General features: G+C 36.8%; 1 protein-coding gene across 1 annotated transcript in view; it reads right to left on the bottom strand.

Moving 5' to 3' along the window:
• LOC115210297 (reelin) overlaps positions 1 to 20586 on the bottom strand; it is a 254404-nt gene that overhangs the window by 717 nt on the left and 233101 nt on the right. Inside the window, exons 50-57 of the mRNA XM_036501881.1 lie at positions 20005 to 20180; positions 18737 to 18843; positions 15386 to 15780; positions 14343 to 14584; positions 12905 to 13062; positions 7671 to 7887; positions 1814 to 1928; positions 438 to 607 (exon numbers count right to left, since the gene is read on the bottom strand). Of these exons, the coding sequence (XP_036357774.1) occupies positions 438 to 607; positions 1814 to 1928; positions 7671 to 7887; positions 12905 to 13062; positions 14343 to 14584; positions 15386 to 15780; positions 18737 to 18843; positions 20005 to 20180 (1580 nt within the window). The remainder of the gene's footprint in view (positions 1 to 437; positions 608 to 1813; positions 1929 to 7670; positions 7888 to 12904; positions 13063 to 14342; positions 14585 to 15385; positions 15781 to 18736; positions 18844 to 20004; positions 20181 to 20586) is intronic.

The following is a 20586-nucleotide window of genomic DNA, read 5'->3' as shown; positions in this document are numbered from 1 at the left end:
TCATATACTATTACATAGCATAGGCGAGGTTTTTACAGCAGGATGCCCTTCCAAACACTAACCTCTTTACAGTGTGGACTGAGTGCTTTTAAGTGACACCTGCACTGACAAGGTCACCAATTACTTGTAAAACAAAAAAAAACAAACTTTCAAGAGGGGAGGGGGTATAGGAGGAGGTGATTTTGTGTCAGCTGATGAAAGAGAGACAGAAACAGGTGTCTTGCTATATATATATACACTACAGTAATGTCATTATATGTGATGCTTTGAAAGGCAAGCTAATCTTATTGTAATTTATGTGACACCAAACGAGTTACAGTACAGTGATTATTGTATTATCCAATAAGAGATGGTAATGGTAGTTGAATTATGCAAGATGGAAGAATGTAAAACAACAAAGGCAAACAAAAATAGAAGTTTGAAGTGTATTTACTTACGCTAATATTTCTACATTGTCAATGGCCCATTGGTCGTGTCCCTTTCCACCATGTTCTGGCTGCCACCAACGAAATTGAACTCCTACTTTACTTGGGATGTCATAAGCAACTCTCTTAGGGTTTAAGTAATCACTGGGTTCATGTCTTGCCAGAAGTTTCCATTCTACACCCTGCAAAAATATGAGCACAATAAAGAAGATTGTAGATGTATTTCACTCTAGTGACAGCTTGAATTTAATCTCTCTCTCTCAGCACCATTCAAGTGTGATTGTTGCCAGCATTGCCTGACTGGGTCCTGTGCCTGTGACACATAAAAAGTTCCATTTGAGCATGGTTGATGCCAGTAATACCTGACTGGCCCTCGTGCTGGTGGCACATAAAAGCACCTACCACATTCTCGGAGTGGTTGGCATTAAGGAAGGACATCCAGCTAAAGGTGGCAAGCTGGCAGAATCGTAAGCACGTTGGGCGAAATGCTTAGCGGTATTTCGTCTGCCTTTGTTCTGAGTTCAAATTCCGCTGAGGTCAACTTTGCCTTTCATCCTTTCGAGGTTGATAAATTAAGTACTAGTTACGCACTGGGGTTGATGTAATCGACTTAATCCCTTTGTCTGTTCTTGTTTGTCCCCTCTATGTTTAGCCCCTTGTGGGCAATAAAGAAATAAGAAACTTTGCCAGATCAGATTGGAGTCTGGTGCCAGCTCTCAGTCAAACCGTCCAACCCATGCCAGCATGGAAAACAGACGTTAAACGATGATGATGATGAAGCTGAGCAAAATCGCAATCGTGGCAGATACCAGTGTCACGCAAATGGCACCCTTGCCAGTAACACATAAAAACATGACATACATTTGTAGACAACTGCCCAGAGGGTGGCGTTTCTGCTGGTGTAATAAATGAAACAAACATTATTAAACAATTCTAATATGCCCAGAATGCAATGAACATCACACAGTTCCATAAACAATCTACTCTCTTGGTTCTGCCATTTGTCTCTTGCTGCTGTAAGACAATTATTATTTATTTCTTATTTATGCCTTTAACCCTCCAACGCGGAGTATAGGCCACTTATAATTGAATTCCATGTCACATAATGTTTTGCTTCTGTACTTATACTCTGCCATGAATGTCCCCCTTTCTCTAGTTCCTTTTGTGTTGATCAACACCACGAGTTCTTAGGTCTACCTCTCTTTCTATATCCATCCCTCGTCCTCATTGTGAGAGATGGAAACAGGTAAAGCTGGCCAACTGGTGAAGTTGAATGGGCTAATCACCCGTGCAATGGATTTTTTTCAGATTGATTATGAAAACACTAATAGCTGTAAGACAATATTGCAAAAAAATACAAAAGACAAAGAAGTTTCTGAATAATTTACCTTGTTAATGCTGTATTGTAAAAGAACTCCACGGAAGTGAGTTTTATTTTGCAAGTTAATATTGCATTCTTCTGTCTGAGAATGACAGCCAATTTGTAAAATAAATATGATTTTCCTGTAAAATAAAATATCAAGAATTACTTAGGTTCATGGAAACCAAAAAGTGTTCTGTAAAAGTTAGCTTTAGATTTTAATTAATAACTCCCATCTAGTTTATTGGTTCTGTTATAAGTCAATAAGACAGGGCCATTCCAAGCGACAACACTTTTTCTTTCCTTCCCTTCATGCTATCAGACTAACGCTAGGAGGCCAAAATGTTTGATTCTCACAGACTATCACCAATTTCATTGGATTCTAGATGTTAGAATATTGGAAGAGATGCCTTATGATATTTGTTCTGGGCTGTTTCTATTCAAATCCAGTCATAGCCAACTTGTGTAGTAGACTTAATCCATTGTCTAATTTAAACCCAAGACATTACTAATGGGTGTCATTTGAGTGACTTTGCTATTTCACAGTGACCTCAAAGATGACATTTGAAGGTGCATGGCTCAGTGGCTAGAGCGTTGAGCTCACTATCATGAGTTCAATTCCTGGGTCAGGGTGTGTTGTGTTCTTGAGCAAGACACTTTATTTCACTTTATTCCAGTTCCTTCAGATGTAGAAATGAGTTGCGATGTCACAGGTGCCAAGCTGTATTAGTCTTTTCCTTTCCCTTGGACAACAGTGGCACAGAGAGGGGAGGCTGGTATGCATGGGCGACATCTGGTCTTCCATAAACAACCTTGTCTGGACTTGTGCTTCAGAAGGGAACTTTCTAGGTGAAATCCCATGGACAATCATGACTAAAGGGGGTCTTTACCCTTTACCCTCATAGATGACATAAACTCTTTCTTTGGTTTTGAACACAGGAATAAGAAAACTCCACATTGTATTTTTATTGATATCTAATGTTTCTGCCATCCACCAGCCTGAAGAGATCAATAAATATTGAAAAACAAAAAAATTCGTTGATTGATGCTACCTGATTTTATGATTTGATGTATTGATTTCTGATGATTTTTCTAACCACTTAAACTGAAGAAATTATTTCAAGTTTAGTATTTATCAAACAATTATGGCAATAATCTTTCCATAAACTGCAATCATACATGGAGATATTTCTTCTTTTACTGGTTTAATTCTTTTGTTGGATGCAGCCACTATATTGTAGCCACATTAGAATACTGCCTTTAAAGAGTTTAGTCAATCATATTGGCCCAGTACTCAGTCATTTTATCAAAAGCTATTTATCTATCAACTAACCAATTTTATCTTGAGTTACGTCCCTCTATATGGAGTTACCTTCCTTTACGGAGTAAATACTTCTCGTAACAATTTACACCAGTATACTTTCTTTACGACGTTAGTTTTACGTACCTCTAACATATATATATATATATATATATATATATACAAATGTGTGCGTGTATATATATATATATTTTTTTTTTATAGCGTTTTTCCGATGACCGGATAACTGAAGAGATGGCAGCATGGATTTCCACCTCAGCATCCGAAACTCGGAGTTTTATCATGGTTACCGAATAATTGTCTCATATTACATTTACAGATAAATTCCTCTATTTTGCATAATATCGAGGTCTTTTTCTTTCTTCTGTTATCTTACCATTTTTATCAATATATCTATATATATAAAGCTGAAGTTATCTGTGTATGGCAGGTTTGGTATTCTTCAACTAACACTATTTCCTCCGAGACCCTGTGGTGCAAGTTGACCAAAATTGAGAGTATGATAGAAGAAAGCTTGCTCTTCATTTCAGAGAAGAAAAATTCAAATCGGACCATGTTAACACCAAAAATTATTTACATCAAAAAGGTGCTTTTTTACTATGAAAATCCCTATTTTTTACGATTTTTTGACTGCTGTGTCGCCATTTTTCGGTGTATTTCAACCAGAAAAATGTTCACTTAAAGAGAATAACAAGCTACATAATGCAAAATTTTTACATTTCAAAAATTCCAATTCTAAAGGGTCGAAACAAACCCGAGCAACGCCAGGCGATACTGCTAGTATATATATATATATATATATATATATATATATATATGTTATATGGTTCAAAATTATACAAAAAGCAAAAGAGTCTTTGATGTTTCAAGTCTACACTCTTCTACAGAAAGGAATGAGGGAAGAATACATGGAGAGAAGAAAAACTACCCAAGAAAGAAAAAAAAAAACGTGTCTGGATTAATGGTTTCATATGTTGATATATATATATATATATATATATATATATATATTAGGTTGTCACACACGAAATGTCGTATTTGAAAGTTAACAATAAAATGTTTCAGAAGTGTTAGAGAATTGATTTATTTAATCAAAGTATAATCCATGTTCATTTATGACCTTCATCCAACATTACTCAAAGTCATATATTCCGTCTTTAAACAAAATTTCATCTTTTGCTGTGATAAACTCTCTGAATGCTTCAATTACCTCTTCTCTATTTAAGAACGTTTTATTGCTTATGAAAAGCTCAGAATGCTTAAATAAGTGATAATCAGTAGGAGAGATATCAGGGGAATAAGGAGGATGTTGCAAAAACTCATAATTCAGGCTGTGCAACTTTTGGACTGTAGCTTGAGAAGTGTGAGGATGTGCCTTGTCATGGAGTAAAATTGGGCTATCTCTATTCACTAGTCTGGGTTGCTTCATTTTCAAATTCTCATGCATACAATCAATTTCCTGGCAATATGATGTTGCTGTTACTATTTTTCCTTGTTGCAAAAATGAATAATGAACAACCACCTTTGCAGACCACCATACAGTGACCACTAAGTTTTTAGGGTGCAGTGGTGGTTTTAGGTAGTTTTAGGCAGACTCTCCTGCATCTAATCCCTGTCCTGTTCTGTTGTCAAAGAGTATCCATTTCTCATCACATGTAATGATTCAATACAAAAATGATTCTTTTTCCAATTGAGACAGCAATAAGAAGCACACTTTGAGGTGCCTGTTTTTTTTTTAATTTCGTTCAGTTGATGTGGAACAAACCTATCCTTTTTTTTTCAGGTGTCGAGAAAGAGTTGTGCAAGATGTTTGGAGTTCTGATGAAAGTTTTTGGACCATTGCTCTTGGATTTTGTTCTGGGTAACTGATTTTGGCCTTCCCCTTAGTTCATTTTCAAGACTATCATCTCCTGAACGAGATCTTTAGAACCATCTCTAAACAGTTCTGATGTCAACAAAACCATTACCAAAGTCCTGCCTGTTATTCTTCTGTGGAAGAGTGACCCATTTTTAACTCATACAAGAAAATCACTCAACATTGTTTGGTTGTGTAGCAATATCGCTTCTCCATTGCTATCTTCACTGTTGGAGGAAAGCAAAAAGAATGATCTCGTTTGAGATAACAAACATCTTTGGCTGGTTTAATGCTGTTGTAAACACTAAGCTGATTGGTTGGCAGTTGACACGTGGTCTCTACATAGTCCGCGCCACGTGACACGAATTGTCTCAACTTATTTTCGCGCCACTGTCGCTAAACAGCCAATCACAGCTTTGGATTAAGATCCCATTTCTGAGGTTCGTTTGAGCCAGCCAAACAATATAAAAAGGAGAGTTTCAGACACTTTTCGTCTGTCGGCTTAAGACCTTCTAAGGTCTTGGTCGGAGACCATATAACCAGACATAACAGCATCACCAACTCCGTCGCTACCTACGAAGATTTAGCTCGTACATAAGATGGCTACAAAACCAACTCATACTGTTTGTGTGAAAACCACACCACGGAAAAACAGTTGCAGGAATCTATATCAAGAGGAACAAAAACCAAGCAAACATCGTCCCTAGCTACGAAGTTTTAAATAGTACACAAGACTATCACAGATTCAACTCAAGCGGTTAGGTGAAAATCTCACCACGGAAAAAACGGCTACAGTGAATATATCTGAAAAGAATTCATATCAGGAAGATAAACGCAACAAGCGATTTCAACAAATGTCAGCTCCGAGACACAACATCTTGATATTGAACTCTTACACCTCGTGTACCTCATAAACAGTAAATCAATTACCTGTCTTTAGTTCTTGTAAGAACTAGCTTCAGAGACAGCGCTAAACAACAAAATGATACAACTGTTCCTTAACCACTATGCCAATGTATGCTCAACAACCAAAGACTGCTATCTTCCACCATCAGGTACTTTTCTATGTCAACCACATTCATTGTTCTGTCACACACTAACACACAGACACAAATACGTGTTGCATGCTCCCATACACTTCCAACCTTAACTTCATTGTAAATAAAATCTTATCTTGCCTCTCAAACAGTGACTTGTTGTCAATCCCTTATGTTCTATTGTGCTGCATGTATAAATGGTTTGTCTAACTCAATAAGAATGGGATCGCGTGCGATTGTATTATCTATATGATACGACCACATGTGATCCCGTTTTAGTTGTTAACATTTTCATATTGGCTGTGGGTACGAATTTTGTACACCAATATTGTTCGGAAAGAAAAAGAGTCAAAATTAAATGCAAGGGTATACATAAGTGAGTTTTTAAATGACTGAAATAACAAGTAATTAAAAATGTAACATTTCATGTGTGACAATCTAATATATATAATAATAATAATAATAATAATATTAGGGAGTATAGCTCCAAACTTACAGGGAAAAATTAGATTTAGTATTAAATCAAATTTCACAGTATAAATATATAAAATATGAATTCGAGATAAAACCACTATTAGGCAACTCAAACAGTGATAGACATAAACCAATACATAAATAACAAATAATATAAATATAATTAATATAATATATATATAATTTTTATGTCTAATTCATATTTTATATATATATATATATATATAGCATACACACAATTGGCTGCAGCACAGTCAGCCTATCAAATTTCAAGACTATAGTTGGGGAACAGTTTCCTGTGTACCAATGTCGTTCCTGGTGCTAACAGCCACTTGTTTCCAAGTGTGGCAATAATACTCCATTCTGTTGAGCAATGAATAGTCTGGACACAGTTATGTAGAGAATGAAGGGCATCCAGCTGTAGAAACACTGGCAGATCAGACTGGAGCCTGGTGCAGCCTCCTGGCTTCTCAGAGCCGGTCAAACCGTCCAACCCATGCTAGCATGGAAAACAGACATTAAACGATGATGATGATGATATAAATGCAAAACAATACCACATACTTGCTTTGCGAGTTTCGTTTTCCATACAGTATGTGTGATTCTTTGTTTACTCATCTACGGTACACTATGCATTTTCCTTTAATATATTTTAATTAATGTGTTATACAGTGCAGTACTGTACTCTGGCATTTTGGGCAAGTGTCTTCTGCTATAGCCCTGGGCCGACCAATGCCTTGTGAGTGGATTTGGTAGATGGAAACTGAAAGAAGCCTGTCGTATATATGTATATATATATATATGTGTGTGTGTGTGTGTGTGTGTGTGTGTGTGTTTGTGTGTGTGTGTTTGTCCCCCTAGCATTGCTTGACAACCGATGCTGGTGTGTTTACGTTCCTGTAACTTAGCGGTTCGGCAAAAGAGACCGAAAGAATAAGTGCTGGGCTTACAAAGAATAAGTCCCGGGGTCGATTTGCTCGACTAAAGGCGGTGCTCCAGCATGGCCGCAGTCAAATGACTGAAACAAGTAAAAGAGAGTAAAGAGTAACCAGAAAAATCCGCAATGTACTGAATGTGCGATAAGTGAACAGCGATGTGCTGAGTGTGTACTGAGTGCATGATAGGTGAACCGTGATATGGTGAGGGATTACTATAATTGGATTCATTTAGAAAAATATATTTTTTTTATTTGACTTACCCTCCTGTGAAGAGGTTCATTGGTTGTGTGATGACATGTCGTTGTCCACAGCCATTGAAATACAAAGACTTTCCATGTGCATAAGGATAAAGAGCACCACAACCTAGTCCTATACCACCTCCCTTGATTGATTCCCAATAATGGGTAATCATGGAGCCTTCAAAGGAATCAGTTAGTCTTTGTAAGAGCTTGGTCTGATCTGGAGCACAAGTTGTACCTGCAAAAGAGAAGTCATTTTAAATGGTTTTTTAGGTTTATTTTATTTATTGATGGTTAATTATTACAGTGCTGTTACTGTTTGCTTAGATTAATGTTCATTCAATGGAACAGTCATGATTGACCCCTTTTTGGTTTGTTTTTAAACATGATATGTTATAAGGCGGCGAGGTGGCGGAACCGTTAGCACGCTGGGCGAAATGCATAGCCGTATTTCATCTGCCGTTATGTTCTGAGTTCAAATTCTGCCGAGGTCAACTTTGCCTTTCATCCTTTCGGGGTCGATTAAATAAGTACCAGTTACACACTGGGGTCGGTATAATCGACTTAATCTGTTTGTCTGTCCTTGTTTGTCCTCTCTGTGTTTAGCCCCTTGTGGGTAGTAAAGAAATTATCCCACATCATACCAATGTCTTTTGCTCAAAAAGATAATCCCCCTTTTTTTAGCCAATTGATTAAGGTGGCTATTTTTGACACCAGTGAATGTTTTATTTACCATTTCCTGTACTGGAATTCTTGTCCAAGCATGTGGTTGGCTGTGAGTGCATGGCATTGAAAAGACCTGGAAAGGCCAAAATGCATCTAGTGTTCTTACTGGCTGCTACAGGGGTGATTTTTGAGCCCTGATATTAACTGCTTTTAACACAGCTCATCTAAAAGAGATGGTTGTAGCCAAGTGGTTAGGGGTATTCGGTTCACTATACAATGTTGTGAGTTGGATTCCCAGCAGTGTGTTGTGTCCTTGAGCAAGACACTTTATTTCACATTGGCACAGCTGGCAAGAATAAGTTGTAGCTGTAATTCAAAGGGCCAGCCTTGTCATATTCTGTGTCATGCTGAATTTCCGTGAGAATTACATTAACCCTTTTGTTACTAACCTGGCCAAAACTGGCTCTATCTCTGTGGTAAAATGTCTTATTTTCAAAAATTCTGCATTAAAATCTTCCACCAAATCTTAGTCACAATTTATGTTCCTAACACTAGCCTAATGATAACTAAGTTATTTTACTAAATTCTTTGTTATATTTAAAGTAATTGAAAGAAACAGAGAGCATCTCAAAATAAATACAGTAACGAAAGGGTTAACCCATGTTTGTCCATAAAACATTTTACTGTATTTAGGTTAAATATTATGGCAAGAGAAGGACAGTAGGCAACTGTTAGCTCAGGTGTTGACTACCTACTGAATATTTCCTATGCTCAGTCAGATGCTTCCCAGTGAGTTCATGTCCAAACAAGTAGGAGCAGGTTTTGCTTTGTGAAAACACTATCTGGGGTATATATATATATATATATATATATATATATATATATATATATATGGGTTAAGGGTAAGCATATCTGTGGAGTGCTCAGCCATTTTGCATGATAATCTCATAAACAGGCTTCTCTGTTGATCTGATCAATTGGAGCACTAATCCTTGAACCAGTAGAGTGCCAAGTATATGGTAAAATAAGGTTCAGGAGGTCAGGGCTCAAAGGGTTAATTTCTCATTGATTCTGATCAGTGCAATGCAGTAACTGGCCTATTGATGTGGATATGCATTAAATATGATTCAGTTTATTTTCCACTTTATTTTTACTCAGGCTGCCAGGTTTCCAACATGACCTCCTCCACAGAAAACTAGATTACTTTGATAATAGATCTTATTGATGACTGCTATAAAACCCAAGTATTTCAAAGAATTTATTTTACCGGTGTTCCTACTGTTAAGTATTCCTATACCCCTGCAACTTAGAAAGCCCTTCTCTGTTAATTTGCACTTCTTGTGCACCTATCATTTCATTTGGTACAATGCATAGAATAATTATCTATTCTTTATCTACTTAAATGTAGGAGTGGCTGTGTGGTAAGTAGCTTGCTTACCAACCACATGGTTCCAGGTTCAGTTCCATTGCATGGTACCTTGGGCAAGTGTCTTCTACTATAGCCTCGGGCCGACCAAAGCCTTGTGAGTGGATTTGGTAGACGGAAACTGAAAGAAGACCGTCGTATATATGTATATGTATATATATGTGTGTGTGTGTGTGTGTGTGTGTGTGTGTGTGGTGTGTGTGTGTGTGTGTGTGTATGTTTGTGTGTCTGTGTTTGTCCCCCCAACATCACTTGACAACCGATGCTGGTGTGTTTAGGTCCCAGTAACTTAGCAGTTCGGCAAAAGAGACCGATAGAATAATTACTAGGCTTACAAAGAATAAGTCATAGGGTCGATTTGTTCGACTAAAGGTGGTGCTCCAGCATGGCCACAGTCAAATTACTAAAACAAGTAAAAGAGTAAAAGAGTTATGGAACATTGCTATTTTTCCAATTAGATTTTAGTCACATCTTTCCTGCTAACTAAAAACTTTCATGTTCAATAATCGATATATCAGTGCTATAATAAAAATTATGCAGTATGTAATATGCCTGTGCCAGAATAAATAAGTAATATATTACATGTAATAAATCTATTTGTTCGGGATCTGAAATGCTAATCATAGATTTCATTTGACTCCTGGAATTGCATTTAGATGCAAATATTTGCAAACAATCAGTTACCAGTCACACACACACAGACACATACATGTATGTATGTGTGTATGTGTATCAGTAAATTTGATTTATTGGAATTAATATAAATTTTTAATCAATTTTTATTTTAAACCAAAAGAAATAGAAATAGTAGGAAAAAACTAGAAGTTTCAGTTACGTAAAATTATATAAAATTTCAGAATCACACGGAGAATTATCATTGATTTATTTCCTTTCTTAAAGAATTTTCACAGTTAAGATTCTGCTAGGAATTTTTCAAGGAATTTCTAAGGATTCCCACAGAATTGCAAAACTTATTCCTTTCAAGCTCTGTCTCTAGAAGAAATAGTTTTAAAATAGGATCTAACTATCTCTACATAGATATGAATTCATTAATGATTCAATTCAAATATAAATGTATTACCAGGCATTATGGCAGCTAAGTAGTTCATGCAACATTTTGTTGTTACATGTTTGAACATTCAACTTTAAAATCATATGAAAAATCAGTTTTGATCATCTATAGTAAATTATACACACTGTGCTTGAGGAGACCTATTGAGTCAAGTACATCAACATCAAAAAATCAAATGGAAATGGTTGTTGTGATACCTGTGCCGGTGGCACGTAAAAAGCACCATCCGAATGTAGCCGATGCCAGCGCTGCCTTGACTGGTTTCTGTGCCAGTGGCACGTAAAAAGTACCAACAGATCATGGCCGAGCCAGCCTCCCCTGGCACCTGAGCCAGTGGCATGTAAAAAGCACCCACTACACTCACGGAGTGGTTGGTGTTAGGAAGGGCATCCAGCTGTAGAAACTCTGCCAGATCAAACTGGAGCCTGGTGCAGCCTCCTGGCTTCCCAGACCCTGGTTGAACCGTCCAACCCATGCTAGCATGGAAAGCGGATGTTAAACAATGATGATGATGATATTGGTAGAAGCAATGCTTTCTTCCCAAGTCAAGGCCAAAAGAGAGAGTATAGTTGATTAAATTGGTCTAGTGTAGCCAATTAAATTATTCTGATGCATAGTTTAGTGCTTAAGGGGGTTGTACTCATGGTTGCAAGATGGTAGGGTTTCAATTCCTGCACTTAGCAGTGCATTGTGTTCTTCAATAAAACATTTAAGCCTTTGAGCCTGTAAAACTGGTTTACTGGTGGAAGGCTTATTTTTCTCTAATCGAAATCAAATTTGATGACTGGCATCTGTGCTAGTGGCGCACTAAGAGCACCATCTGAGCGTGATCGTTGCCAGAGCAACAAACTGGCTTCCGTGCCGGTGGTACGTAAAAAGCACCATTTGTGTGTGATCGTTACCAGTGTCGCCTTACTGGCACTTGTGCTAGTGGTACATGAAAAAACATTCGAGCAAGGTCATTGCCAGTGACGCTGGACTGGCTTGTGTGCAGGTGGCACATAAAAAGCACCATTTGAGCGTGGCCATTGCCAGTACTGCCTGATGGGCCCTCATGCCGGTGGCATGTAAAAGCACCCACCACACTCTCGAAGTGGTTGGCATTAGGAAGGACATCCAGCTGTAGAGACTCTGCCAGATCAGATTGGAGCCTGGTGCAGTCATCTGGTTCGGCAGTTCTCAGTCAAATCGTCCAGCTCATGCTAGCATGGAAAGCAGACGTTAAACGATGATGATGATGATGATGATGATGATGATGATGACTGTAGCACTGGTAAACAGCCAGGTATATGGTAAAATAAGGTTCAGGAGGTCAGGGCTCAAAGGGTTAATTTCACATTGATTCTGATCACTCAACTGTAAATGAATAACTCTGCAATGGTCTGGTGTCCTGTTCAGAAGGAATGTTATGATTTTAGTTGCTAATATGTCACCGGACATGGGTAACCTGCCCTGTGAATCCCAAGGGTCAGGACAATAATGCCCAGGGGTTGATGATAATGAAATATTGAACTGAGAACAGAAAAATATCAAACTTGATACCTTAACTATTCAGTTTTGCTACATTTGAACACAATCGATTGTTCTGTGCTTCTAAAAAGTAGGATTTTTTTAGGAATAGGAAGTCATATTGTGTCTGTCTTTCTATGAGAAAGACAGATAAAAACCAAAAACAGGTTGTGTTCTAAGTTTGAAAGGCTACTGTGTTTCTCTGAAACAAATAATAAAAAAAAAAAAGAAAAGATAAGGAAAAGATAGTAAGTTAAATAGAACGAGATGATTAAGTATGGCTGTTTGGATGCACCTGTTTTGATAGTACTTTTTAGCACTGGAAGCAAACATTCACACACATATGTGTGTGAAATATATAAAGTGAGAGAGAGAAAGAGAGAAGGAAAGAGAGATGTAGGGGGAGAGAGGGAAGGAGGGAGAGAGAGAGAGAGAAAAAATGAGTGACAAAGAGAATGAAGGAAACACTAAAATGTCTGATGTCAAATAAGTCAGCATTGAATTAGCAAAGCCAAATAGGCAGCACCAAAATGGTTGTGCCAAAATGGCTTGTACACTAAATTAAAGCAACATTGAACTGACCAACTGTTCCGGGTTCACAGAAGCACCGACCCTTTCTACAATCTCCGCGGCCATTGCACATATCTGGACATGTCTCACCAATGTAAATCTCATCAAGGGCCCATGGTGGTGATACTGCTCCTTCCACATGTTTCTGGACCCAGCGTATTTGTGTGGAGCTGAAACAGATTATAATATGTCGTTATAAAGCTCAGTCCTCTTCTCAATTTAATGCAAATGCCATTATCGATTATTGGTTTAAATTACACATAAAATGGGAAATAAGACAAATTGGAAAATGAGTGATAAAGCTTGATGCTTAGGCAATATTTCAATAACCAGAGTGTTACTTGTCATAAAACTAATGTATTTTTAACAGAAATATAGTAATGATAGGGTTAATAGCAAGTAGGCCTCGTATAAGCTAATATTGGTAATGCTAAGATGAATAACTTTAAATGTATATGGATCTTGATATGGTTAAAATTCTTATTAAATACAGTAAAATCTTTTTGACACTTTAACATTGAAACCAGCCATATCTGGTCCAAATATTCTACCTGTTTAATGTTCAAACTCAGTGCTACTCAAAGTGGTGGTCAGCAGACTAGTGCCGGTCCGCAAGCTATCAGCTGCCAGTATACGGCGAGTTTCCAGAAAAGAAAGAAACACGAAATGCTTATGTAATATTGTATTATTTTACTCTTTCACTTGTTTCAGTCATTTGACTGTGGCCAGGCTGGAGCACCGCCTTTAGTCGAGCAAATCGACTCCAGGACTTATTCTTTGTAAGCCTAGTACTTATTCTATCGGTCTCTTTTGCCGAACTGCTAAGTTACAGGGATGTAAACACAGCAGCATTGGTTGTCAAGTGATGTTGGGGGGACAAACATAGACACACAAACATACACACACACACACACATATATGCGATGGGCTTCTTTCAGTTTCCCTCTACCAAGTCCGCTCACAAGGGTTTGGTCGGCCTGGGGCTATAGTAGAAGACATTTGCCCAAGGTGCCATGCAGTGGGACTGAACCCGGAACCATGCGGTTCGTAAGCAAGCTACTTACCACACAGCCACTTCTACGCCTATTTGTTTACTAAATAAATACAAGATTAAAAAATTGTCAACTTTTATTATATTCATTATATATATATTGTTTCTGGTGTAAATTAATATTACTAAAAAATATTACTGGTCCCTGGCAACACTGGAAAAAAAAAACTGCCACTTCACCACATTAGATAGTTTGAGAAGCACTGTTATAACTGATCATATCTGGTCTATCTCACCTATCCTATAATATCATTCTAGAAATAAGTCTCATCATCAAAATCTCAAAGCTACAAGCTAATGCATAATGAATTCAAAACAATGTGAGTAAATAAGCATTATATGTGGCAGAATAATCTGAATGTTAGAGGGTTAATGTGTCTTAATAAAATTGTATTTTACCTTGAATGTGCCTTGTCTGGTAATTTCAAAGTGTACCTTGTCCAAGTTGGATATTCATCAGCATGCATTATACTTGCTTTGTGGTGTATGTGAGGCCGGCAGCTCATCAAGACATTGTTATCTGGCAAGCAAATGGGTAATAGGTGTTCCCATTTCCCAATGCTTGGATTCTTCCTGAATTCAAGATGTACAGGGCTATTTGGAATGCAGCTGTTGAATTTATTATTACACCCAATAGCAATCTGGAGAAACAATAGCATCAAGGATTATTATTATTATTATTATTGGGTAAAGGAATATTTCTTTTGCTTTGCTCTATGAATATCAAATAATAACACTGTATTCTGATCTTTTATGTAACACAATGTTGTTTATACTTTACAGAAAGTTACTATGTAGTAACAAAAAAGCTCTCTGTGAGGATGACTGCTCAGATGGAAATGCCAAATTTAGTCACTATGGAAAATGAATAGACCTATATCTTTTGAATAAGGAATATTGATGGAACCTCTTATATGAATATTTGCCTGGTATAAACACACAAACTTTATAATGTTTGATTTCTGTGAATAGAATATTATGCCCTGTTGTAGAACTCAGCTACAAAGATGATTTAAGTGTTTTATCTAAAGTTACATAAAAGAATATCTTCTCCAAACTACTGTGGCACCAACAACCTTTTATCATAACTGTAGTTCTCTCCTAGCCTTAGACATTAGTATATTCTATCATCTAACAAAAAGTTTATGTAGAAGTCTTGAAATGGTGGAGTTGTCTAGAAAATATCAAAAAAGCCCAACTTATTTGACAGAATCAATGAAATTCTGTGAAAAGTTCCAATTTTCTCTCTTTTTTTTTTTGCATTTACTGGAAGAAAACACATAATCACTACACACATATATAAACAGTGATTAAATGTTTTAATATTAAAACAAGTTTAGAAAATCTATATCATTTCCATTTTATCAGGTCTTAAGAACAGTCTTTTGTCTAAATAAAAAAATACAATAAAATAAAATAAAACAAGATATAAAATATTGTACCTTAAATTGGAGTATGGAATCTTCCTGAACAATAAGTTGATTTGTAGTCAAACTTTTCTGTCTTTTGTCATTGTTCCACGTTAGAGAATGTTCAGTTTTGTAACAGAAATCTTTGCTGACTTGACCGCGTGGAGAAAACTCCCAGTTAGACCATAGTTCATGCATACCTTGAGTAAAATTTAACCAAAGTAAGCTAGGATTAATTTCTGATCCCCCAATATAAACATTGTCCAGAGCCCAGCTGGGAAATACTTCTAAGTCATCAAGAGGCATGGGCTGCCACCATCGAATACGCGTACTGCCTGTTCTAGCAGGGAAGGGCAACTTTAGATAGTCTGTCTTTGGATGTTGGTAATATTTGTAGTCAAGAGTATAAATTGTGTGCCAAATGATACCTGGAAGAAAAAAATGTAAAAAAAATAAGATATTATTTAGTAAACTCAATTGAGACAGCATTAAAGTTAAATCATCATCTGTTTATAATATTTGTTTCTTTATTACCCACAAGGGGCTAAACACTGAGGGGACAAACAAGGACAGACAAATGGATTAAGTCGATTACATCGGCCCCAGTGCATAACTGGTACTTAATTTATCGACCCCGAAAGGATGAAAGGCAAAGTCAACCTCGGCAGAATTTGAACTCAGAACGTAGCGATGGGCGTAATAGCCTGGCGTGCTAACATCTCTGCCAGTTCGCCACCTTGATCATCTGTCTATAATACTAAAAGCATACACTCTATTAGAAGGCATGAAACTGTGGAATTGTCTAACCCAGCAAGCTGCCACAAAATACCAAAGCACTGCATTGACAAGTCTCAACAAAGGAGAAATGCATTTGTCTCGGTTGTGATTCACTGCAGCAATGATGTTTGTCTCCTCCTGATATAAATTTGTGCTTTTGACACAGCAAGCCTATAAAGAGATTTTATTTCAGACAGTTCTACAGCTTCATGTCTTCTAATGGTGTGTAGGAATTTTGTATGGTACACAGATGGTGATTTTAAGATTTTATTAATTAACTTTGCATATAGAATTATGGAATCACTTTGGTGGTCTGAAACTAGTACCATATTGCAACATCCACTTGGAATGATCTTACAGTTACAGTGAAAAAACTGAAATCTCTAAGATTTAGCATTATAATACCATTCACATTTAAGATGTATTATAGACATATATATATTTCAATCCCAATATAGCCTCATTTATCACTGATTCATTTATCACTTTTTTGTACCCAAATCCCATAACAAATGAGGATAGATGTATTTTATTTTATCAATATCAGAGGGTACAAAATGACAAAAACTGTAAAACTTTTGAAAATCATTCAGAGATAGGAGATAAGCTATATGAAACATGTTGCATGAGTGGCAGATAAGGAAATGGTTTTGGGAATAGCAAATGGGAGGCAAGAAATACAGACAAAAAGTCTGATGCCATTGACAATTATGAAAACAATGGTCAAAACTATTTTATAGGTGTAGGAGTGGCTGTGTGGTAAGTAGCTTGTATATCAACCACATGGTTCTGGGTTCAGTCCCACTGTGTGGTACCTTGGGCAAGTGTCTTCTGCTATAGCCTCAGGCTGACCAAAGCCTTGTGAGTGGATTTGGTAGATGGAAACTGAAAGAAGCCCATCGTATATATGTATATATGTGTGTGTGTGTGTATGTTTGTGTGTGTATGTTTGTGTGTGTGTGTGTGTTTGTCCCCCCAACATCGCTTGACAACCAATGCTGCTGTGTTTACATCCCTGTAACTTAGCAGTTCGGCAAAAGAGACCGATAGAATAAGTACTAGGCTTACAAAGAATAAGTCCTGAGGTTGATTTGCTTGACTAAAGGTGGTGCTCCAGCATGGCTGCAGTCAAATGACTGAAACAAGTAAAAGAGTAAACTACAAGCTATTGATATTAGTATATATTTCTGACTGTTTTACATGCCATTTTATGTATTAGAAGGAGGGATATAGATTTTGAAATTGATTTTTATTTGCATGTAAAAATATAAGAGAATATGATTTCTTTGAAGTTATATATCCTTCCAAATGATAATAATTCAATTACAAAGTAAAATTGGTAAATATTTTCTGTTAAGTAGACTTAAAAATTTAGTAATATTTCATGGTTAATGTGTACTGAGATATGGATCCTGAAATCTCAAAAAGAATAAGGGATAGAAGGCATCTAAGTTAATAAATGATGTGCCCAAAATAAAGCTAGATGATACCATATGTGCCTGTCTTCTCTTCAGTAGCACCATTCTACCTGTGCTCTTATATGCAAGTGAGATGTGGGCCATTACGAAGAGGATGCAATATTAATTGGCAATGACACAAGGGGCTATGGAAAAGATCTATGCTAGGAATATCATTATGAGACCATATTTGAAATGAGATAATTAAAGGAAAAAGTGGAGTGAATGATGTGGTTGCAGAATACTGAAAGCACAAGTTCTACTGAATTGTAAGGCTCACAGACAACAGGTGGACCCATGTAGTTGCTGAGTGATATCCAAAAGATCAGGAAAGGCTGCTTGGAAGGGCCCCCATAATGATGGGAAGATGATTTGGTCTAGCAGTTTGGGCCAAGAGGGAAAAGAAAGGTGCAATTAAGACAGAATTAGAAGTGTATTGTGACCAGTGGTGTTTAACAGCATTTAATGGTCTGGTTGATACTGTGATACTGTAGCATGGTTAAATGAACAACATGATGGTTGCTACAAGGTTTGAATACACAGGAGTGGCTGTGTGGTAAGTAGCTTGCTTACCAACCACATGGTTCCGGGTTCAGTCCCACTGCGTGGCACCTTGGGCAAGTGTCTTCTACTATAGCCTCGGGCTGACCAAAGCCTTGTGAGCGGATTTGATAGATGGAAACTGAAAAGAATCCTGTCGTATATATGTATGTATATATATATATATATATATATATATATATATATATATATGCGTGTGTGTGTTTGTGTGTCTGTGTTTGTCCACCTAGCATTGCTTGACAACCGATGCTGGTGTGTTTATGTCCCCGTTACTTAGTGGTTCGGCAAAAGAGACCGATAAAATAAGTACTGGGCTTACAAAAGAATAAGTCCTGAGTCGAGTTGCTCAATTGAAGGCGGTGCTCCAGCATGACCACAATCAAATGACTGAAACAAGTAAAAGAGAAAAGAGAAAGAGAAAAAAAGAGAAAGGCTATGCGATCTTAATTTCACAGTGTCTGGAGGAAGCTTATGACATTGAAATATTTTTATCTGAACTTTACAATATCTGGAAAAAATTATAAAGTTGGTAAATTTGTTCCTTAATAATTTGGTACCTGGAGTAAAAGGAATAACAAAAGAGACTTACCACCATTGATAGAATATTGTAGTATGACACTTTGGTCTCTAGAACTGGGTTCCACACATTCACCACTTTGCTGAGTGCCTCCAATTATGGCAGTATACATTATGAATCTGGTATTATGAATTTTTTAAATAAAGATCATACATTTGTATTTTGTAGATAATAATTTTCAAAACTTATACGTTTATTTGGAAAATTCCAAATAAATAGTAATTAACAGTTGCATTAGTGCTAATATACTTACAATGTTAAGTAGAAATAATTATACAGCCAGGAAAAATATTAAACATTGACTGACATTATTTTAATTATTATAGCAAATAAAAGTGTTGGGCCTCACAGAGGCAAAGTACTGAGTTCCTTTTGAGTGTTGGGCCTCATGGAGGCAATGACTGAGACCTTTGGCATTATGTTGTGCTTGAGAAGAAGACCCATCAAGCCGAGCAAAATTGCAGTCATGGCATATTCCAGTGTCTTTGAAATTGGCACCTGTGCCAGTGGCATGTAAACGCACCCTGATGTCATGCAAATGGTACCCATGCTGGTGGCATGTAAAAGCACCCATTACACTCTCAGAGTGGTTGGCGTTAGGAAGGGCATCCAGCTATGGGAAACCATGCCAAATCAGACTGGAGTCTGGTGCAGCCTTCCTGCATGATAGCCCAGGCAAACTGTCCAACCCATGCTAGCATGGACAATGGACGCTAAATGATGATGATGATGATGAAAAGAGACAACCTCAGACATGTTTCAGAGTTATTATGCCCTTATATCTGGTAATTAGCATCTCTGAAGTATTTATTCTCTAAAAAAAGACTAATTAGCACTTAACTGTGAGTATAAAATTGTTACACAAGATGTCTGTAGTATTTTCCAGTATTTTTAAATTCCTTTTCAACATGTATTACACACAGATGTCTAAATTTAATCATGTTAATAATACCTCTATATAAACTAGTATTGTATTTTTAAATACTTTAAAATGTTATCTTTCTTCAACTTTCTCTTTTGTGATGTAATTTTCATTATGTAATTTTCATTATATTACATGACAGCAGGTATTATGTTGCTATACTTTAACAAAATAAAATACTCAGTTATAATACTCAAAAATAGGTATTGCTAAATTCAATTTGAAAGCTGAATATAAACATCTCTGCTGTTATTCTTATTTTTAATGCTTCAAATAAATATATCAAACCATAAGTGCTTTTAAGGAATATAAGAATACAAGAATAAGTTAGTATAAGTAAAAGAAAAAAATGACCTACATAGCATCTCTGAGATCCAAATCCCAGGTTTCAGCCAATCGCATGCCTTTGCCTGAGAACACCAATGCTGTTCCATCAACGAGCTCTGTACAGGCATTGTAGATAGCTGCTCCTTGCACAAGGAACCAGTTACTTCTATTTATACTTGGCTCATTGAATGTGTCTTTAAGCTGAGTCTTTAAACAGGAATTGAAAGTTGGCTAGCATCAGTATACAACATAAAGAAACAAATATATACATTTGTTCAATAAATAATTGCAAAAATACTAAAAAGACATATCTTTAATAAAACAAGATCTCTGATGAAGGGCCCTAACTAATACAGGACTATTGTAAAAAAGACTTCCAACAGTCACAGTGAAAGCAGCTTGGTCTCTGAAAATAATCACTTTCTGTGGCATGAAGACATTACTGCTGGACTTATCAAGTAAATAGTCTTGTACTGCACCCTTTCTATGCATGAACAACAGATAGTTAAAAGCCTGAAACTCTCCAAAATACTGGTTTCATAATCCCTGATGAGCTTTTATAGCAATTACACATCCATAATTCTGCCAAAATATCATTCCAGTGTTTAGGCTT

The sequence above is a fragment of the Octopus sinensis genome, linkage group LG4 (genome assembly GCF_006345805.1).
Source record: "Octopus sinensis linkage group LG4, ASM634580v1, whole genome shotgun sequence".
NCBI lineage: Eukaryota > Metazoa > Mollusca > Cephalopoda > Octopoda > Octopodidae > Octopus > Octopus sinensis.
The sequence above is the reverse complement of the archived record's forward strand: the minus strand, read 5'-3'. Positions and strand labels throughout refer to the sequence as shown.